At 34.3% G+C, this 19,322-nt stretch overlaps 3 protein-coding genes across 3 annotated transcripts; 1 reads left to right on the top strand and 2 right to left on the bottom strand.

The window, feature by feature from the left end:
- Window positions 1-1,335: 1,335 nt before the first annotated feature.
- Window positions 1,336-3,671, top strand: LOC131003744 (cysteine-rich receptor-like protein kinase 43). Its single transcript, XM_057930292.1, has 6 exons — window positions 1,336-1,693; window positions 1,783-1,919; window positions 1,990-2,200; window positions 2,284-2,518; window positions 2,596-2,746; window positions 2,817-3,671. Exons 1-6 carry the CDS (start codon window positions 1,630-1,632, stop codon window positions 3,237-3,239), a joined length of 1,221 nt encoding a protein of 406 aa, XP_057786275.1. The 5' UTR covers window positions 1,336-1,629; the 3' UTR covers window positions 3,240-3,671.
- A 455-nt stretch (window positions 3,672-4,126) lies between these two features.
- LOC131003745 (HMG-Y-related protein B-like) lies at window positions 4,127-5,198 on the bottom strand. Its single transcript, XM_057930293.1, has 2 exons — window positions 4,873-5,198; window positions 4,127-4,798 (listed from the first exon to the last, which is right to left on the bottom strand). Exons 1-2 carry the CDS (start codon window positions 4,966-4,968, stop codon window positions 4,334-4,336), a joined length of 561 nt encoding a protein of 186 aa, XP_057786276.1. The 5' UTR covers window positions 4,969-5,198; the 3' UTR covers window positions 4,127-4,333.
- A 7,214-nt stretch (window positions 5,199-12,412) lies between these two features.
- On the bottom strand, window positions 12,413-13,349 carry LOC131003743 (21 kDa protein). Its single transcript, XM_057930291.1, has one exon. It carries the CDS (start codon window positions 13,187-13,189, stop codon window positions 12,629-12,631), a length of 561 nt encoding a protein of 186 aa, XP_057786274.1. The 5' UTR covers window positions 13,190-13,349; the 3' UTR covers window positions 12,413-12,628.
- Window positions 13,350-19,322: the final 5,973 nt, after the last annotated feature.

Here is a 19,322-nt window from a genome sequence, read left to right as displayed (position 1 = left end):
TCTATCTATACTAATAAAAAAAGAATTTAAGGCAGTCTAAGACACAATTTATGGATTGCATATTTTACTCTTGTTATATATTTATTATTATATTTATAAAATATAAATTTATTTTGATATATATTTATTTGTCACCCAAATCTATAAAGAATACTTTATATCTATAGCGATTGATAAGGCTTATAAATAAATATATTCATACAATAAATTATCTAATAAAAATAATAAATTAATATTTTTTTAAATAATAGATCATCAATTAAAATAACACTAATTACACGTACAATGTACGCTCTTTCTGCTAGTACTATACTAATAGAAAAAGAGCCTAAGACATTCTAAGGCACAACTTGTGTATTGGCTATTTTACCCCTATTATTTTAAGGTTATTTTACATATTATATATTTATAAGAATATATTAATTCATTAGATATTATACTAAATCTATGTGATATATATCTATAGCTATTGATAAGGCTTATAGATAAATATATCCATTCAATAAATTATCTAATAAAAGTAATGAATTAATAAATTTTCTAAAATAATATATTATCAAATAAAATAACATTAATTAATTCTAGAAAAAGATGACACAAGTTTTAATAAAAATAGTTGAATATATTGTGACTTTGTGAGTGAAGAATAGAACCCACTTAAAAAGTATCATTATTAATGATAATTATTTGTATTGTGAGTAGAGAAAATGGTCCATCAAATAATAGAAAATTTTTCAAAATGAAAAGAGATTAATTTTGTAAACGTTTCAAAATAGCAAAAAATATTATTTTTTATGGACAGATGAAATAATTTTTGGCTAGGTATTACATTAAGCTATAATATGCAAACACGTGCAAGACCGTTTCCTCTGCTAGTTAAATCAAAGTAGCCGTCCCATATATATTTCAAACAAACAAGTGGGTGAGATGAAGGAAATTAATTAGGCTGTGTATACTTTAATGAATAAATTTATTTATGAAAAATGATGGATAATACAAATTTATGCCTTTAAATATCTCATTTTTTTTTTTCAACATTTGACACAAAAAGAGATGCTCGTCATATTTCCTTCCTCATTTTCATTTCAATGATGGATAATATTATCACACCAAAATGGAGGGATAATATTATCCATCTTTGAAGTGAAAATAAGGAAGGAAAAATAGTGAACATCTCTTTTTGTGTAAAGAATGAGACATTTAAAGATATAAATTTGTATATCCATCATTTTTCATACTATATAAATTTATCTATCAAAGTAAACACATACGTTGAAATTCTTAATTTGTTTACAAACTATGTATGAGGATTCTTAATTTGTTTACAAACTATGTATGAGGATTCGAATTGGAATTGGCATTTGCGGATAGATCTTGCTCTGATTACAGAGGAGATGAATACTGAAACTGGAAAGTTGATAGTATATCTGTCTGAATGTTCCCCAAATTATATGTACATAATTTACAAGTCAAGCAAAAAGAGTTGAGAGGTCAACACACGCTTCTTTATTTGGAAGGACTAAACTAAATGAATATAGATACGCCGCGTTGTAAAGCGGTTAGTCCTAAATAAAACAGAATTCATCATTAAAAAAAAAAATTGATGATCAAGTCAAGTGGGAGAATGAGATGATCAGATACAAAAGCTTTCTCAAAACCCTAACCAAGCCCTTCACTTCTAAATCAAGCAAAGGTAGGTGATTAATTAAAGTGTTGTTTGTATATATGAATGTATGGAATGATGTGAATCTCTGATGGGATATGCGTGTGGATAAATAAAAGATTCAAACGAGGTGGACCTGGAGAAAATTGCAGCGCAAGAACAGAAGCATTTCCCTTTTGAGATCCTGGTCGCAGCAACCAACAACTTCCATCCGAGTCTCAAGCTCGGGGAAGGAGGCTTTGGCCCCGTTTTCAAGGTAAGGTAAAAATGGATCGAATTGAATTGGATTGGATTGGTTTTGATCTAAGGGGGAATTGAATTGGCAGGGAAAACTTGGTGATGGGCGAGAAATAGCGGTGAAGAAACTGTCGCGCAGTTCAACACAGGGGAAGAAAGAGTTCTTGAGCGAGTCAAAGCTGCTGGCACGAGTGCAGCACAGAAACGTGGTGAATTTGTTGGGATACTGCGTCCACGCTGCGGAAAGGCTGCTTGTTTATCAATATGTGGTCAACGAGAGCCTCGACAAGATTCTATTCAGTAATTTCTTTTCTCCTGTTTCTCAATTCAATTTTTGAGTAATGAAAAAAAAGTGTTGCTGAGTTAATGGGGATTTGGCTTAGAGGGTGATAAAGGAGATGAATTTGACTGGAAGCGGAGGTACGATGTGATAACAGGCATTGCAAAGGGGCTGGTTTATCTTCACGAAGAGGCTCACTGCCGCATCATACACCGCGACATCAAAGCTAGCAATATCTTACTTGATCACAAGTGGGTTCCCAAGATCAGCGATTTCGGCATGGCGCGTCTCTATCCTGAAGACCAAACACACATCAACACGCGTGTTGCTGGAACCAAGTACACCATTTTCAAATATTTTCATTTCATTTCACACACTTGTGATAATCAATCATTCAATTCTCCCAATAATACAGTGGCTACATGGCACCTGAATACCTGGTGCACGGCCATCTTTCAGAAAAGGCAGATGTATTCAGCTTTGGGGTTGTGCTTCTGGAGATCATAAGTGGACAGAAAAACTCAAGATTCAACCGAGATCCCCAGTGTCGGAGCCTGCTTGAATGGGTAATTACCTACCTTACAAAGCTTCTCACTCCTCACTCCTCACTTTGACTTTATCATTAATTAATTGCAGGTATACAAGCTTTACAAGAAGCAAAGGAGCTTCGAAGTGATTGATCCCAGAATAGTGTCTTCAGCAGATCCTCATCAGGTTGCAATGTGCATACAGATAGGGTTGTTGTGTGTTCAGTCCGACCCTAAAACAAGGCCCGACATGAGCCGTGTCGTTATGATTCTGTCCAAGAAGCCAACCATTCTTGAAGAACCAGCAAGGCCTGGACACCCTGGAACAAGGTACACACTTCCCCGCCGACCAACTGCAGCTGCATCTTCCTCTGCCTCTGCTTCTGCTACCATATCTCAATCATTCGGCTCCACCGACACCTCAACGGCATCTGCATCAGCATCAGCATCTGCATCCGCAACTGCAACTTCTTCTGGTACTGTTAGGAGCCCCAGATCAGACCCCCATGGGAAACGACCTATCACAAATTAGTACTCCCTCCCTCCCAATAAAAGTGAGACGTTTCTTTTGAGCACCAGATTTAATGAGCTAGTGTTTAGTAAAAAAAAAAATGAAAGAGAGAATGAAAAAATTGTTTTAATTTATTCCAAAAAGGGAAACAACTCAACTTCGTTGGGACGACCGAAAAAGAATACGACTCAACTTCGTTGGGAAGAAGGGAGTATATCATTCACCCATTTTGCCCTTCTGCTACATCACATTTTTTCTCTTGTGATGCAACAATGTTAGTTCAACAACACCCTCACTCCTTGCTCCTTACAATCAACCATTACTAAACATGCCCAACCAAACAGGATTCCAATTTTTTTATACGTCTCTTCAGCAATTTGTATCAGTATGGAGTGTCTCCTTCATTCCTTGTACTTTTCTTTACATTTTTTTATTCTTTTTGGCCATTGTTAACTGGACTTGATTATATCTAGTTTATAGTAACTTATTATAGTTGATTAATTTATTGATTAAATTTGTAACTTAATTAGAGTAAATTATTTTATAATTAATTCTTATTTTTAATTTTATAACTACTAAAATAAGCACGTTCAATGTGTTCTATGACTCATCGAAACCAAAATCTTCTCCCGCTAAACCCCTGTTCAATTTCAAACATCACATGCTTCATACAGCCACATTTAGCAGTTATTTCTCCTTTTGAAGCTTTTTCCTTTAACCATGCCATTTTTTCAACTTTTTCTACTTTCAGTTTTTAAAGCAAACATCACAACATCTTTATTTACCAAAACCAATTAAAGAATACGAACAGACAGCAATGTACCAAAATAAAAGTAAAAGCAATCAAATTGATTTCATTTAATTCATTAGAATAAGATAAAAGGGCAATAAAGCATAACCGAGATATATTAAAACGAGAAATCTTTTTTCTTATTTCTCATTAAAAGTGAGAATCGCATATCATTCCAACCCATCAAATTAAATTTACAAGAAGAAATTACCAATTGAGTGAGATTCACCATCCTAGCTAATCTAAATTAAATTGACTCAAAGTAGCAAGTGAAAGAAGAAAGAGTAAATTAAAAGTTAAACAAAGAAAGTCTCTCTTGTTTGAATCAAGCACCTACGGGAGCGGTGGCCGCAGGCTTCACTTTGGGCGGCCTTCCCCGACCACGAGTCACGGCTGGAGCTACACAAGCACCAACAACAGCAACAGCCTTGGGCGGTCGGCCGCGTTTTTTCCCTGAAAGATTGGTAGTGGTAGTGGCAGTGGTGGGCGGAGTGTCGCGGGACTTGGGGGGACGGCCGCGGGGGCGAGGAGGCAGGAGAACAACTCCCGGCGGGAGAGGAGTTTTGGGCTTGGGAGGGCGGCCGCGGCCGCGGCGAGGTGGGGAATTGGGGTCGGGGATGAGGTAGTTGTTCTTGATGAAATGTAGCTGGCCAGACGACCTCATCTTGTTGAGGTGGTGGGTGAGGAGGGCGGAGTGCGCTGGGGGTAGCGTGCCGTATGCGGCTTCGATGTGCCTCAAGATCGACGACTTGTTTGACCCTCCAAGTGCTTCAATTGCCGCCAAAATCATCTACATCAAACATCCACTTCATGTTTAACTCGGAAAAACGATAAAACAATCATCATTGCCTAATTTAATGATACCTCTGGATACTGAGGTAGAATGGTCGGAGCAGGCGCAGGAGGCAGAGGCTGAGGCTGATTGTAAAGATTAGCTTCCTGCAATTCTTCACTCGCCATGCCTAGAGTAAGAGAGAATGAAGCCTTATTCTTTTAACTACCTAATAAGTAAAGGAGCAAAATTTTCATGGACGGGGGAGGATTATAAAAGAGTTTAGCACATCGGAGCTGGGAAAAAGCAAGGAATCCCGTAAATAAATTATTAAAAGTTTAGGCAGTTGCATCTACGGCTAGGGGTTCTTCTACAGCATCTCATCCAAGGGTCGCCTTTCTTTCGGAGCAGGGATACATGGATAGCTGACATGGCTGTGCTATTTCCTTATCCTTTTCGTTACTAGTTTTTTTTTTTTAGGGAGAACGGTGGGGTTTGAACCCTATACCTCATTGTTCGCAGACAAGAGTTCGCATTGGTTAGTATCCCCTTGTGAACATTCTTTTCTTTACTAATAACATTTCTTATTTACAAATTTCAACTTCTCATACTCTCTCAATCTTCATAAATTATATACTCCACTATTTTGGTCCACAAAAGAATATATAATACTCCATCTGTCCCACGAATCTTGAGTCACTTTTTTTCGACACGTAAATTAAGAAGTTGAATATTAGTATTTTAAGTGTGTAGGTAATAAAGTAGAAAAGTGATTAGGCAAGTGCTTAGATAATAAAGTAGAAAAGTGATTAGGCAAGTGCTTAGATAATAAAGTAGAAAAGTGATAAAGTAGAAAAATACACAATTAATTAAGATAAATTTAATTACAATCCCTTATTTTTCCCCTAATTCTTACTATATATATAAATTACTCAAGATTTTTGGGACGGCCGAAAAATGAAATTAACTCAAGATTCGTGGACGGAGGGAGTAATTATTTTCTGAGTATATTATCTTTTCTTTGTTGGAGATGATTCCAATTTTTCTTTTTATATTTCACCCTTACAAAATAAAGTACTTATTTACCCAAAAATTATCATGGCTCACATTCAATTAAATTGCAACTATTTATTTTTATATGGTAAAACTCTTTATCCATTAAATACATGCACACTCATCAACTATTTTATTAAAATTTGTGTTGAAATCAAAATTGTACTCCCTCTGTCCCCCATAAACATGTATGATTGACGACAACACGTACGAATTTTAATAAAAAAGTTGCTTGAAGTATTGATAGTGAAGAAATATATAGTTTCACATTGAGGGTATTATTAAGTAGATTGTGGGTAAATATATAATGTAAGTTAAAGGGTAAAATTGTAAAAATTATGCATAGAGTAGTGTCCAAAAATAGAGTATGCATAAATTTAAGGGGTGCACCAAAAAGAAAAGATATGCATAAATATGGGAGACATAGGAAGTATATTTTTTGTAAACGGATATAATAGTATGATTTGGAGGTTGAATGATTGAGAAATGCGTATAAAGTGAAGAAATAGATTCATTAAAATTGATTGAAGAAATAAACTCATTAAAAATAAGGGTTATTAGCGCTTAAATACATCAATTTTGAGGGTAGTTTGGTTTTACACATGAACTTTAAAAGGTGTAAAAATATACATGAACTTTAACGTTGTAGCAATTTTATCACAAATTTAAATATTAGATATTCGAACTCCATAAAAATCTTACGTGATAAAATTGCTACAACATTAAAGTTCATGTATTTTTTACACTTTTTAAAGTTCATGTGCAAAACCAAACTATCCGGCCTCAAAGTTGGTGTATTTAAACGCTAATAACCCTAAAAATAATGTGTTAAATGATTAACTTTTTGTAAAATTGAGTGTGAATAAAATTTAAAATATAAATAGTATTTTTATAAATAAAAATTATAATTTTTATACAGAAACAAAAATAGTAAAATTATATTTTTTTTCTTTTATTATTTAGAAGAGATGGAACGGTGAAATTTGAACCCAGTCTTTATTATTCATAGATAAAGCTTACAGTGTTTGATGTCCCGTTAGAGACAGTAAGACTATACTCCTATCTTTTATGGATGAATGAAGTCATATACTATGTGTGTCGTGACTTCATCGGTTGGTCATGCAATATCACACCATGCTGTGCGCCTTCACATAAAATTGCATTTCATTTTCATTTTACTCCTATGTATTTATATATACGGCTCTTGTGTTTTTACTACGATAACAACCCATCTCTATTATTCAAAATATAATTCAGATACGTAGGTTAATTCTATCCTCATGTTTTTCTATGACAAGATAGGAGGATGAGTTAAGTCTTTTCAACTGCCATTTAAAATATATATTCTCTATTTATGAAACATCTCTTTAAAATGAGTCGGTACGAATTTTAATAAAAATTAATTATAATTACCGACTCATTTTAATAAAAATTAATTATATAATGAGTAAAGAAAAAGATTCTATAATTATAAAAATAATAATTTTTAAAATTACAAGAGGTATTTATTATATAATCAAATAAGCAACTCGCTCATAGGAGAGATCTTTACACCACATAAAGGTGAGAAAACTACATGCACGCAGACAGGACCACTATCCACACAAAAGTGAAAAGTACTCGCACGCAAGCAGAATTTGAACCCAAGATCTCTCACAAAGGAGAGTCTTTGAGTGCCTCAACTTTGTCACTTATTACTAGAGTAATAAGTAATAAAGGGTGAGAATTTAAAATAGGGATAAGGTACAAATGCACCCCTAAACAAGACACCCCTAGAGCGTATCCATCCTCATTCTCGACGGTGGCCCAAATAAACCCCCAGAGTTCCTAAAAAGGATACATTTAAACCCAGCGAGAAAACGGCCGTTTTCTCACCGTTAACTTTTTCTTTTCTTTTTTTAAGAGTGGGACCCCTCTCCCCTTCACCCTCTCCGCAAAATCCTCCGGCACCGCCGCCGCCCCTCCTCGTCCCAGCCACCGGCAGCCCGAACTACCTCAGACCCCACTTCGAGCTCGTCAAGCCCCGAACTGAGCTCGTACGAAGCCGCGTGCCGCGTCGATCAACTCCATCGCCGTGGGCCTCGACGATCAACTCCATCGCCGTGGGAATCAGGAGGTCGTCATAATCATCCTTGAAGTAGCCGATCTGCTCGAGATGAATCAGGAAGTCGTCAGAATCATCCACTTCTTCCCGATCTATTTTGTCGATTTTCTCTCATCGGAGCCTTCTAGAATCCGGAAGAGTATCTCGATGAGATCCTTGAAGTAGCCGAAGCCAGTGAAGGTGGCGAGGATTTTGGGGTGGTGCTGGTGTAGCCATGATTGTGAGATGAGGGCCCCATTCCAGAATTTAAAAGAGAGAGAGAGAGTTAACGGCGAGAAAACGGTTGTATTCTCGCTGGGTTTAAATATACCATTTTCGTGGACTCTAGGGGTTTATTTGGACCAACGTCGAGAGTGGGGAGGAATACGCTCTAGGGGTGCATTTGTACCTTAATCCTTTAAAATCCAGTTTGATAAGGTATCTATCAAAAATACTTACCTTTATAACTTATATACTCAATCTACCCAAATTGATATGAACTACCATTTCTACCCTTAATGTCACAATCATGTTTGCACTTTTCCAACATCTTTCTTACACTTCTTCTTACACATTTAACTAAAAAAATGTGTACTTTCAATCATTGAGGACCAAAAATGATGGTGATTATATTATACTTATCTTTTGATTTTAATTGTTGAATAAGACAATATTGTATGACATTTGCGATTTATTTATTTTTTTATTTGTTGTTGTTTTATTCATGGCTATAATATATTAATTTAAGCAAATAATTAATCAATTCAAAAAAAATGAATTCACGTATTATTATGTTTAAAAAATATTTGCAAATATTCTCTTGTAATGTAAAAACTTTATACTTTTTTTTGACATAAAACATAATATATGATATTATCTTCTTATAATAGTGACATCGTCTCCTAGTAAAAAATTCAATGTAAAATGAATAGGATTACATAATATGAAAAATCAAAATGTCATAAATAAGAAAATAACGAAGAAAAAAATAAACCTAACGGTAAAAAGATGTTTGAATGTGTCAATAGTCTCAATTTTCAAAAAAAAAATTAAAAAACTAAAAGAAATACAATATATATATATATAATTTTTTTTATATAAAATATATATAGAAATTTTAAATGGTCATAACTTGCTTAGTTTAAATCGATTTTATATCATTCATGTATCAAATTAAAGGTTCTTCATAATATTTCATTTAAGATACATATATAATTACATATTGCATGTCTTGTATCGACACCGATTTTTAACTAGTAACTGGTGTCAATTAGCACATTCTTTTAGCGATGTCGTAGATAGCTACAACACCGATTAAAAAATGCGACATCAGTTAAAAATTGATGTCGTAAATATTTACAAAATTAATTTTTAATCAATTTCTATTAATATTTTTTTTGATCATATAATACCACAAGCTACACAATCAGTGACTTCCAAGCTACGAGAAGGTTAAAAACCAATTTTCTATTAACCATTTTCCTGTAGTGACTCATGAGCCTCAAAAAACGTCTAGTTTATTTTGATTGTTTCGTTAATAAAGTTGAATGGGAATAATTCGAAAAAAAAATTGAAAGAATATGAAAGAGTTTAGTGTCCCAACTTACGAATAAATTAAGTATAACTGTGTAAAGTAAAGAGTAATATTGAGAAGAATGTTATTAACAGAATATTAATAACATTCAAGCCAACATGCAGCGGAAAAGAATAACTCACATGAATATTTTTTTACGGATTATATAAATAACTCGTGAGTGCCTCAAGGCTAAATTTACTATGTTGATCAACAAAGTAAAGTACAAATTTGGATCTATTGGAAATCTATCTTTACGGATTGACTGCCTAAGATAAACCAACATATCTACTTTCTGCACTAGAATGTCGATACAAATCAGCCGAATAACAAATGTTAGTCGGACAAAACAAACAATCTGCTACGCTCCAATGCCCTTGTACTTCAATTCTTGCCCTCGACCTCCCGTCGATACAAAGTGGGGCTTTATAGATTGGTTGCCTAAACTTCCTTCGTCAAAGCAATCCTTGAAAAATCGGTGTCGCGTTTGCAGCAGGAAAATGACGTAAATAATTTATGTAAATTATAATTCAACTAAAATAAAATTAATTTCTCAATTCATAAAAATGTGTAAAATAACGTAAATATTCAATTATGTGCGTACATATTATGTATGTTTAGCATTTTCCATAATAAAAATGTAAAGAAATAAAATCAGTTACATTACAAGAATAAAAGACTGATCCCACCGAATATATTGACTCAAGTGAACTCATACAATTAACTTATTAACGTAATTACTAATTTAATCTAATCCAAGACGCACACACTCTCTCTCTCGAGTAGTTTATGCATGGTACTAGATTAATATACTTTCTTTCTTAGGTCTCAATAGGGTTTGTAAATGAACAGAGCTACTCGTAAGCTATTCGATACTCGACTTGAAAAATATTTGTTTAAAACTTGATTCGAGAGCACAATTTTGAGATAACGTTATTGAGCATGACAATGCTCGGCTCGTTGAGCTATCGAACATGTTCGAATTCATTTTTTCGAGAGTCTGTTCATGAACCTTCAATCGAGCCTTTAATCGAGTCAATGCACGAGCCTTATACGGGTCGAACTCGAGCTCGAGTAACAAATTGATCGATCAATAGCACATTTTAAATATTTTTCGAGCATTTCACGAGTTTCTAATGAGCTCGAGCTCGAACATGAATACGACATTATCGAATATCGCACGAGCCGAGCTCGAGCTCGATAATTGGATGGCGAGCCGAGCTTGATCAGTAAGGCAGAAATTCGAGTGAAATTCAAATATCCAACTATTTAAACGAGCTGGAGCTCAAGTATTCGACTCAACCCATTTACAACCTCAGATTTCTAACAACACACAAATAATAACTTCCTATATATATATGACCGACGTATCTCCGTAATGACTCAAGTCCTATCTTCTTCTTTTCAATTTCCGGCTACATCTGCCAGCGCTGCCGTCATTTCATTTTCCTACTTTTTTTTTTGGTTAAGTAACAATGTATTTTTTTTTAGCTAATTATGAAGTGTCGATCAGTTTCAACAAATTTTATAAAGGATAATTTAGTCAAGTTGAATTTGTAGTGGTGTGGATAGAATGATCTAGTTATATATGTTAATAATATTTATATTGATATATAATCTTGGTTTTCCCGGCCCGTGCTGACCAACATAATTCTGTAGTGAACTATCATATGAACATCATAATTAACCCAGAATCATTACTCCATCTATAAAGAATACTCCATTCTACTGTAACGAATAACGAGACAGAGATTTCAAAATACATATATACGAGATTAATTAATTTTTTCTTGTTTATATGAACTAATTAGCCTTTGATCGATAGGTAACATTAGTTAGCGGGATTTTGTGGAGAATGCCTTCAAATGCATATGTTGCAATTAATACTCCCTTCGTCCGCTAAAAGTAGACCACTTTGGTTGAGCACGGGATTTAATAAAATTAGTGATGATTTTGATGTAGTGGAGAAAAGGTCCCACCCACCACTTTATGAGATGTGTGGTTAAAATTGAATTTGAGGTGAATTTTTTTAAATAAAGAATGTTTGTAAGGATAAAAGATTAAAGTGGTGGTGAGACTATTTCCATAAGAGGAAAGTGGTGCGGACGCCCAATATTGTAAAAGTTGTCTACTTTTGGCGGACGAAGAGAGTACTAATTATCAAGAAGTGTCTCCTAGTAGTACGTGCAGACTTCAACATGTAAGGAGCGCGAGGTCTATGATTCTAATTTCGTTGCTTCCCCTCCTAATTACTAAAAAAAATCACCAACGGCCCTAAAAGAAAAGAGGTCGACTAGCTTTATTGAAAGTTGCAACTCTTTGAGAAGAAGAGTTTTAAAATTTGAGCGAATAAATTTAATTTCGTAAAGTATATATATATATATATATATATATATATATATAGGGTGTGGTTATAGTGAGAACCACAATTATCGTGAGAACATAAGAACCAATAAAATTACTGCATCTGCTATACAAATTAATGCATCCGCTATTAAATTTAATGCATCCGAAAAAAATAATTTTTTTGCTTCCTTCAGGATTCGAACCCAGCACCTGCATCCATCCACCAAGATGATGCATCCACCGTAGATTTTGATGATCGAATGACTTAAAATGGTTCTCCGTTCTTATTTTATTAGTGGTTCTTATTTGAACCTCTCCCTATATATATATATATATATATATATATATATATGAAGACGATGAGCAGAGACTACATGTATTGGTGGAGTATGTTTGTATGACATTTTAAATATTTCTACAAATCATTTTAGAAATAAAATTCTCTGGACCTTATCTTATGTTTATCTTCTGCTCCAACTGTCTTCAGATTTCAGATGAATAAGTCCAAGACAAAACTACAATAATTCCTGCAAGAATTAATGCAGTTTCCAATGATTTAAAAAACAAAAGACATGCATTAGTCATGACACATACTCTCATGCATAATTAAGTTAAAAACGCAAATAATACAAACAGACACATGATACACATAATCCTGATATCATAGTAGTTAGCATATATAAAACCGAGGAAAATAACACACACTTGTAAGAGTCCTCTAAGAAAATTAAAATGAAATTACTAAGGTAGCATATATAATTAAAAATTAATTAATTGGCATCATATGATGAGATCAGATGAGCTTAGACACGAAGACATTGACGAGAGCGAGCGCATTGCTAGTGAGCTCCTTGACCTTGAGAATCCGGGCGGACACGTGGGCCTTGATAGGGCCGTCGGCGACATCATCGAGGCCGTCGACGCAGGTGTCCTCGTTGGTCAAGGCGGCGCTCATCCACGTCTGCACGTTGCTGAGCTGGAACCTGAGGTCCTGGGCGGTGCCGGTGAGGCTGCGCATCTGCTGCAGGGATCCTCGAATCTGGTCGACCGCATCGCCCAACACGGAGAAGCAGTCGTGCAGGGCGGAGGTGGCTCGGTGGTCGGCCGAGTAGTCGGCTTGGCGGGTGAGGTTGGCCACGTAGAGGCCCATGCGCTTGGCGCGGGACAGGCTCACGCCCACGGCCACTCGGGCCAGCAGACCCGGGTCACTTTGTACTGCATTGGCGTACCCGGCTAGGGAGTGGTAGCAGAGTTCCGGATAGAGTGTTGTATCACAGTTTGTGCGGATGAAGTCCGAGGCGGAGGCGGAGGCGAGGGCGGTGACCAAGATTGGAGCTAGTAGTAGGAATCTCATCTTAATTGGGTGCCTGAATTACTTGCTAGCTCGAGTGATCCAGTTTAAGTAATGGTATGCTGCTGATCAAGTTAATTACACTTATGTCCTTGTTTTTTCTACACATGCGATGATATGATTATTAATTTTGCTTTCTAATGACAATCTAGAACCTTACCTTTTGTTTACGAGGACATTTTAAGCTCCTATACATATAGGGTGCGTTCACTTTGATGGATAGGAAAAGGAGGGATAACAAAAATTTATGTCTTTAAATGTCTCATTTCTTATTCCACATTTTACACAAAAGAGAAGTTCACCATTTTTTCTTCCTTATTTTCACTTCAAGGAGGGATAATATTATCCCTCCATTTTGGTGTGATAATATTATCCCTCCTTGAAGTGAAAATAAGGAAGGAAAATGGTGAGCTTTTTTTTTTTTATGTAAAATGTGGAATAAGAAAAGAGATATTTAAAGGCATAAATTTTTGTTATCCCTCCATTTAGAGGGATAAAAATCAAACACACCAATAGTTTAAAGCACAAAACTTTTCGTTTGTATTGTGAATTTGAGAGAAGTGGGAGCTAGTAGTCACTAGCGAGAGAGATGGTCCAAGTCCAACACATGAATGGAGTAGATGTGAAAGTGAAATTATAATAGTATTTGCTTTTGCCGCAAGTTTCGGTTGCGCTCTTTTTCGTGATTGCGATGCGACCATCTCGTATGTGAACCAGTTGCTGCTTTAACTTCAACAACAATATCAACAATCCGATCCCTAGTATAAGGGCCAGAAAATTAATTAATAACTGCAATGATAGAGCTCCACCATACACACATATACACATAAACGGAAAAGATTCTAAAGTAAATTTTGAGGAGTTAAAAAGAAAGTCAAAGACATAATCATATATATGTAACTAACCAAACATGATATATACATAAGCTTCAATCTATTACCGCAAATCTTGGCGTCACATTGCTGCATGCCCTTATCATTGAAAAACTTTTATGCATGTCCCATCCAATGAAAAAGTTCCAAATTTGATTCAATCTTGGAATTAGATGGTGTGCATGTTAGCTGACTCGAGTACAAAATGAATGCTCCGATCCTCACACATATCAAATGTTCCAACATCGATCCAAGGGTGTCTTTGGGGTACCAAAAATTACTCACCTGAATATGAAAAGGTCGTTGGTCGAATTTCACTTATATGTGAATTGTGATTTCGTTTGATGTAGATATATAATCTAGTTTTTATTAATTTGGTTGTTTAGTTATTGAGTTATTTTTTTTGTTTTGGATTATTCTTAAAAAAAAAAGCCTGAATTTTGATCCATGGTGATTTTTTAACTTGAATTTTCAATTATTACAAATATATAACATGTATTTATCTCAATTATTAGTTTATACACTGAGTTAAAATTTTTGACTAACTAATGTTGATCATCCAACTAAGTTATATCCGAACCTTCTAAGTCACAACTCAAATTTTATACTTCCTCCGTCCGCCAAAAGTATTCCACAATTACTATATTTGGCGTCCGCAAAAAGTATTCGACTTTCCTTTTTAAGCCATGGTCCCAACATCCACCTTTATATTTTATCCTTACAAACACTCTTTATTTACAAAAATCCCACCCCAAATTCAATCTCAACCACACATCTCATAAAGTGGTGGGGCTCTTTCTCCACTACATCAACATCATCACACATTTTATTAAACTTCGTGCCCGGCCAAAGTAGAATACTTTTGGCGGACGGAGGGAGTACTTAAAAGACTTGTTTGATAGGGTGTGATTAGGATGTATAATATACATGATGTGGAGGATATTGTACATAATATGATCACTACTAGAAAATGTGGTGCGTCGTTTTACACCAAAAATATCTGGCGGTTAGCTGGTATGCCCACACTGCGCAGACAGCAGTAAGCAAGATCGTCTCCCAAGGGATCGGCGAGAATTCTCCTAAAATTCAACCTGCAAAGGAACTCAACAAAAACGAAATTTATGGATAAAATATGAAAATACTAAAATAGAAATAAATAAATAAAACCTATAAGAATTGCAATGGTTCTAATACTAAATAAATAAATAGAAAAATCAAACAATTAATAAAGAATTCCAGCAATCAATTAAGTCCACCCTAGCTTAATTATTCCGATCATTGATGCAAATATAACTTTACTTCATGCAAGCAAACCAATTATAATCACCGAAGACGCTTCTGACGTGATCTTATTTATCCTTAATTATTTGGTAACCAGGAAGACGCTTCACTAATTACTACCCTAATCGACTGACAACCGTAAGAGGCGCTCTATAGGTTTAATGAGCCGACAACATTAATTTCTAGAGAAACCCGATTCAAAACCAATAAACTCTGACGCAGGATTATTGAATTAAGACTGTTTTTTCCTTTACCCTGATGTGTCAATTTACCACTAATCAAACCTAAACCACGATTACGTATGGCCGATTTAATTGGCTGTATAATTAATTCTAACCCACTAAATATTGCGCACTACCTAATGGATTAAAACAATTAATATCGATAAACAAGGAGAATCACAGATACAAGCATAAAATAAAGTATAAGAAAAAATTAGATCTCACAGAATAATCTTGCTAGTGCTTTTCTAATCGTTGCTGGAACAAACGAAATTAGCTAAAACACATAATCAAATAAAACAAATAAATTAAATAAATAATTGCAAAGGAAAATTAAGAAATAAAACTTGAATTGAAATCTCCAAAATTTGCGTCCAATGAAAACTCAAAAGTTAAGGTGGCGTCTGACTTGTCTTTAGAATTGTATGCTAACTCCAATATATAGTACTCCCTCCGTCCACGAAATGAGTACTCATATTTCCTTTTTCGTCCGTCCACGAAATGAGTACTCATTTCCCTTTTTGGCAAGTGTACCCCACACAACCCTTTAATTAATACTCTCAAAAAGTGGGACCTTTAAACTATTCACACTACACTCCATACATTTCTTAAAACCCGTGCCGTCCACAAATGGGTACTCATTTCGTGGACGGAGGGAGTATTAACTAAGAAAATAATCAAAACCCTAATCTAATGAAATAAGTAAAAGAGGCGCACATGCCTTAACTAATAAAAAGCTCAATAAAAAGAATTAAAATGAATAAAGTCAGCCCACATAAAGAAAGTCAAAGTGCAGCCCACAAATTCTTTTCGCCACCTCAGCACAAACCAAGCAAATTCGAACGTCCAGGCGGTATGGACACACCGTACGGTATACGCGCACATCAACTTTTCTTTTACGAATTCTTTACTTCCAAAATCTTTCAAAACTGAACTTTTTCTGCAAAACCTATAAAAAAATTATTAAAAATATTAATTAGTTCCACAATTAACTTCAAAAGATAATAATAAGTAGGAACTATGCATTAAAATCCACCAAAAACACTCAAAATGTGCGTATAAAATACGCCCAATCAAAATGCGCTGACTACGACCGAAAATTTTGGTTGTTAAAAAGACGGCACTAATAACCCTTTAGCGACCCTTATTCGGTCATTTGTCATTTTTATTTTATTTTTGTATTTGACGATCGAAATGCCAGCCGTTAAAAAGTATTTTATTTTTTTATAATTATTTTACAACTGAAAGTACTGTCGTTATCTTATTATTTATTTTTTTATTTTACGATCGTAAAATAATAATCGTTAAGTTTTATTAATGACCGAATATATGGTCGTTAAATATATAAATATATGTATTATTTTTATATTTTAAAATTTTACCATTTTTTTAAAATTAAGGATCGAAGAACAGTCGTTGATTTTTATTTTTTAAAAAATTAAGATCGTTTTTATAAGTGTAACGACCGTGATTTCGGTTGTTGGTTTTTTTATTTTATTTTTTAAAAATATGATTTTTTTTATGCGATTAACAATCGTTTTTACTGTCGTTATTTTTAAAAAAATGCAACCTCATGACGTCGCGAGGTAGGATTTGCGACTGCAATGATGCTTGCCGGAGAATCGAGAATCACAGTGATGAGGAGTAATATATGCGGAGCAGACTTTCGCTTCTCACGATCAAATGCTAGGTAAAACTTGTGGTTTAGATTAGGTGTTGATAAAATACTTTATCACACAGAGCAAAAGAAAAAAATTATAACCTTATAAATTTGGGGATCTTGAGTGGGCAGCGGAGGAATGCGGCACGACAACGGTAGGAGATGGTGAAGGAGACGAGACAGACGAGGAGAGAGAGAGAGATAGATAAGGCGCAAATTGGGGCGCGGGTCGGGCACACGATTGGATCCAAATGTATGATACATCTCAAGGCTTTATTATTTATTATCATAAATTTTATTTATAAGAAAAGAAACACATAAATAATGCCTAAAAGAAAAATGAAAGAAATTCCATATGCTGAAGGATTCAAACACAATACCATTGGATAGAAAATGTGGAGCTTACCCACATCTCAAGAACATTGTTTTGGTAAATTTTCTATGAAAATATATTTTTTATATATATTTTTCTATACAACTGGTCTCATATATCAGTCGCATATAAGTATTTGTGATATAAAATAAAACATTTCAATCGAACATATCAACTCTTCAATCAAAGTGTTGGGATTTATCAAATTAGAATAAATCAAAGTATTGCCTAAAAAAAAAAACTAACTCTTCAATCAAACGAAACATAACAGTATCATGTTGGGATTTATCACTAGGTAGTAAAGTGTTGCAGCGAATTATTTTCATGAATCTAATTATTTGCGACGCATCAAGACAAAACTTAACTGAAGCCTAACAAGAATTGAACTTGGGGCAGCCCACATGTAATAATACTTAATTGGGCCTATTGTAAACAGGCTACTGTTTTCCTTTCACAATGCTAAACAACCACATTGTGGCCCCCCACAATTTATCTAAATAAAAAATAATTTAATTTATTTAACTTATTTTTTAAAATAAAAATAAGATTTAGTTATTTTATCATATTCTCTACATTGTAATTATTTTTTTTGTAATTTTTTGATAACTTTTTTATTTTTATTAAAAAATAAATTAAAAATAAAAAATACAAAAAAAAATAAAAAAAATAAGTACAATGTAGAGAATATAGTGAAATAACTAAATCCTATTTTTATTTTAAAAAATAAATTAAATAAATTAAGAATTTTTTTATTATACTAGTGTGTGGGTGACCACAATGTAATGGCTACCATTTACCAGATGGCTTTCTGTCTGCTTGATGACGAACAAAGCGTAATTGCTTCTCTGTTTTCTACAATGGACAGAGTATCAATATGACGCAACAAATGAAGCAGCTGCTGCCATTATTGTAACAAGAAACGCTTCAAAATCGTCAATCCCATGAACTCACTCTTTTCTCTCTCACTATGGCACCTCTCCTACTCGTACCACATCATGCTCTTTATTTTTTTCGTAAACCCTGCAGTTTCATCTCATTTTGGTGATGAGAGGAAGTCACAATTTTAAGTTGTTTTTCAAATTATATAGCATGATCTATAAATTGTTATTGGGATTTTGTACATAGCTTCTTCTTCTTCTTTTTTTATATAAATTATATAAATAAATAAATAAATTTAAAGATAGTACGACTATAGACTCGAATCCAAGACCTCAGGCCTTGAAAATTAATCAATTACTGCTAAATTAACACACAACATACTTGTATACATCTTTTAATTTGGGTTGTCAGTCAAAATAAAATTTCATAGATTCGTAAGAGCATCCACAATGCTTGTTGCTTAGAGGGGTGTCTTAGGAGTGGGCCCCACCTAAGACACACCCCTCTCCAATGCATTGTGTCTTAGGTGGGTGCTTAGATCCCCATTTCCACAAAATTCATATTTCTACACTTTTATTTTTAAAATTCAAATTTCATTAGAATTAAAATTCTACATTACAATAATTTAAATAAAATTAAAAACATAATTAAAATACGATAATAAAATAAAAAATAACATAATTTTCTAATTTAAATAAGCCCTCGACGCTTGAGAACTTCTTGGACTAGGTGGTTGTGCAAGGCCAATTGTGCATCCGTCATACCCGTCGTGTCCTTGTTCAAGAGCTTCATATCCATCTCCTCCAGTTTCATCTCGGCTTGCATTTTTTTGACCTCGGCGATTTTCCCC

The sequence above is a fragment of the Salvia miltiorrhiza genome, unplaced genomic scaffold (assembly GCF_028751815.1).
Source record: "Salvia miltiorrhiza cultivar Shanhuang (shh) unplaced genomic scaffold, IMPLAD_Smil_shh original_scaffold_266, whole genome shotgun sequence".
Classification (NCBI taxonomy): Eukaryota; Viridiplantae; Streptophyta; class Magnoliopsida; order Lamiales; family Lamiaceae; genus Salvia; species Salvia miltiorrhiza.
Note: the sequence above shows the minus strand (reverse complement) of the source record. Positions and strands in the feature narration are given on the sequence as shown.

Bases quoted from the DNA above. Each gene is read 5' to 3' on its own strand.
- LOC131003743 (XM_057930291.1), bottom strand. From the start codon at position 13,189: ATGAGATTCCTACTACTAGCTCCAATCTTGGTCACCGCCCTCGCCTCC.
- LOC131003744 (XM_057930292.1), top strand. From the start codon at position 1,630: ATGATCAGATACAAAAGCTTTCTCAAAACCCTAACCAAGCCCTTCACT. The intron at 2,519-2,595 runs GTACACCATTTT...CCAATAATACAG, and splicing joins ACGCGTGTTGCTGGAACCAA to TGGCTACATGGCACCTGAAT. The intron at 2,747-2,816 runs GTAATTACCTAC...AATTAATTGCAG, and splicing joins GTCGGAGCCTGCTTGAATGG to GTATACAAGCTTTACAAGAA.
- LOC131003745 (XM_057930293.1), bottom strand. From the start codon at position 4,968: ATGGCGAGTGAAGAATTGCAGGAAGCTAATCTTTACAATCAGCCTCAG. The intron at 4,799-4,872 runs GTATCATTAAAT...TGTTTGATGTAG, and splicing joins TTCTACCTCAGTATCCAGAG to ATGATTTTGGCGGCAATTGA.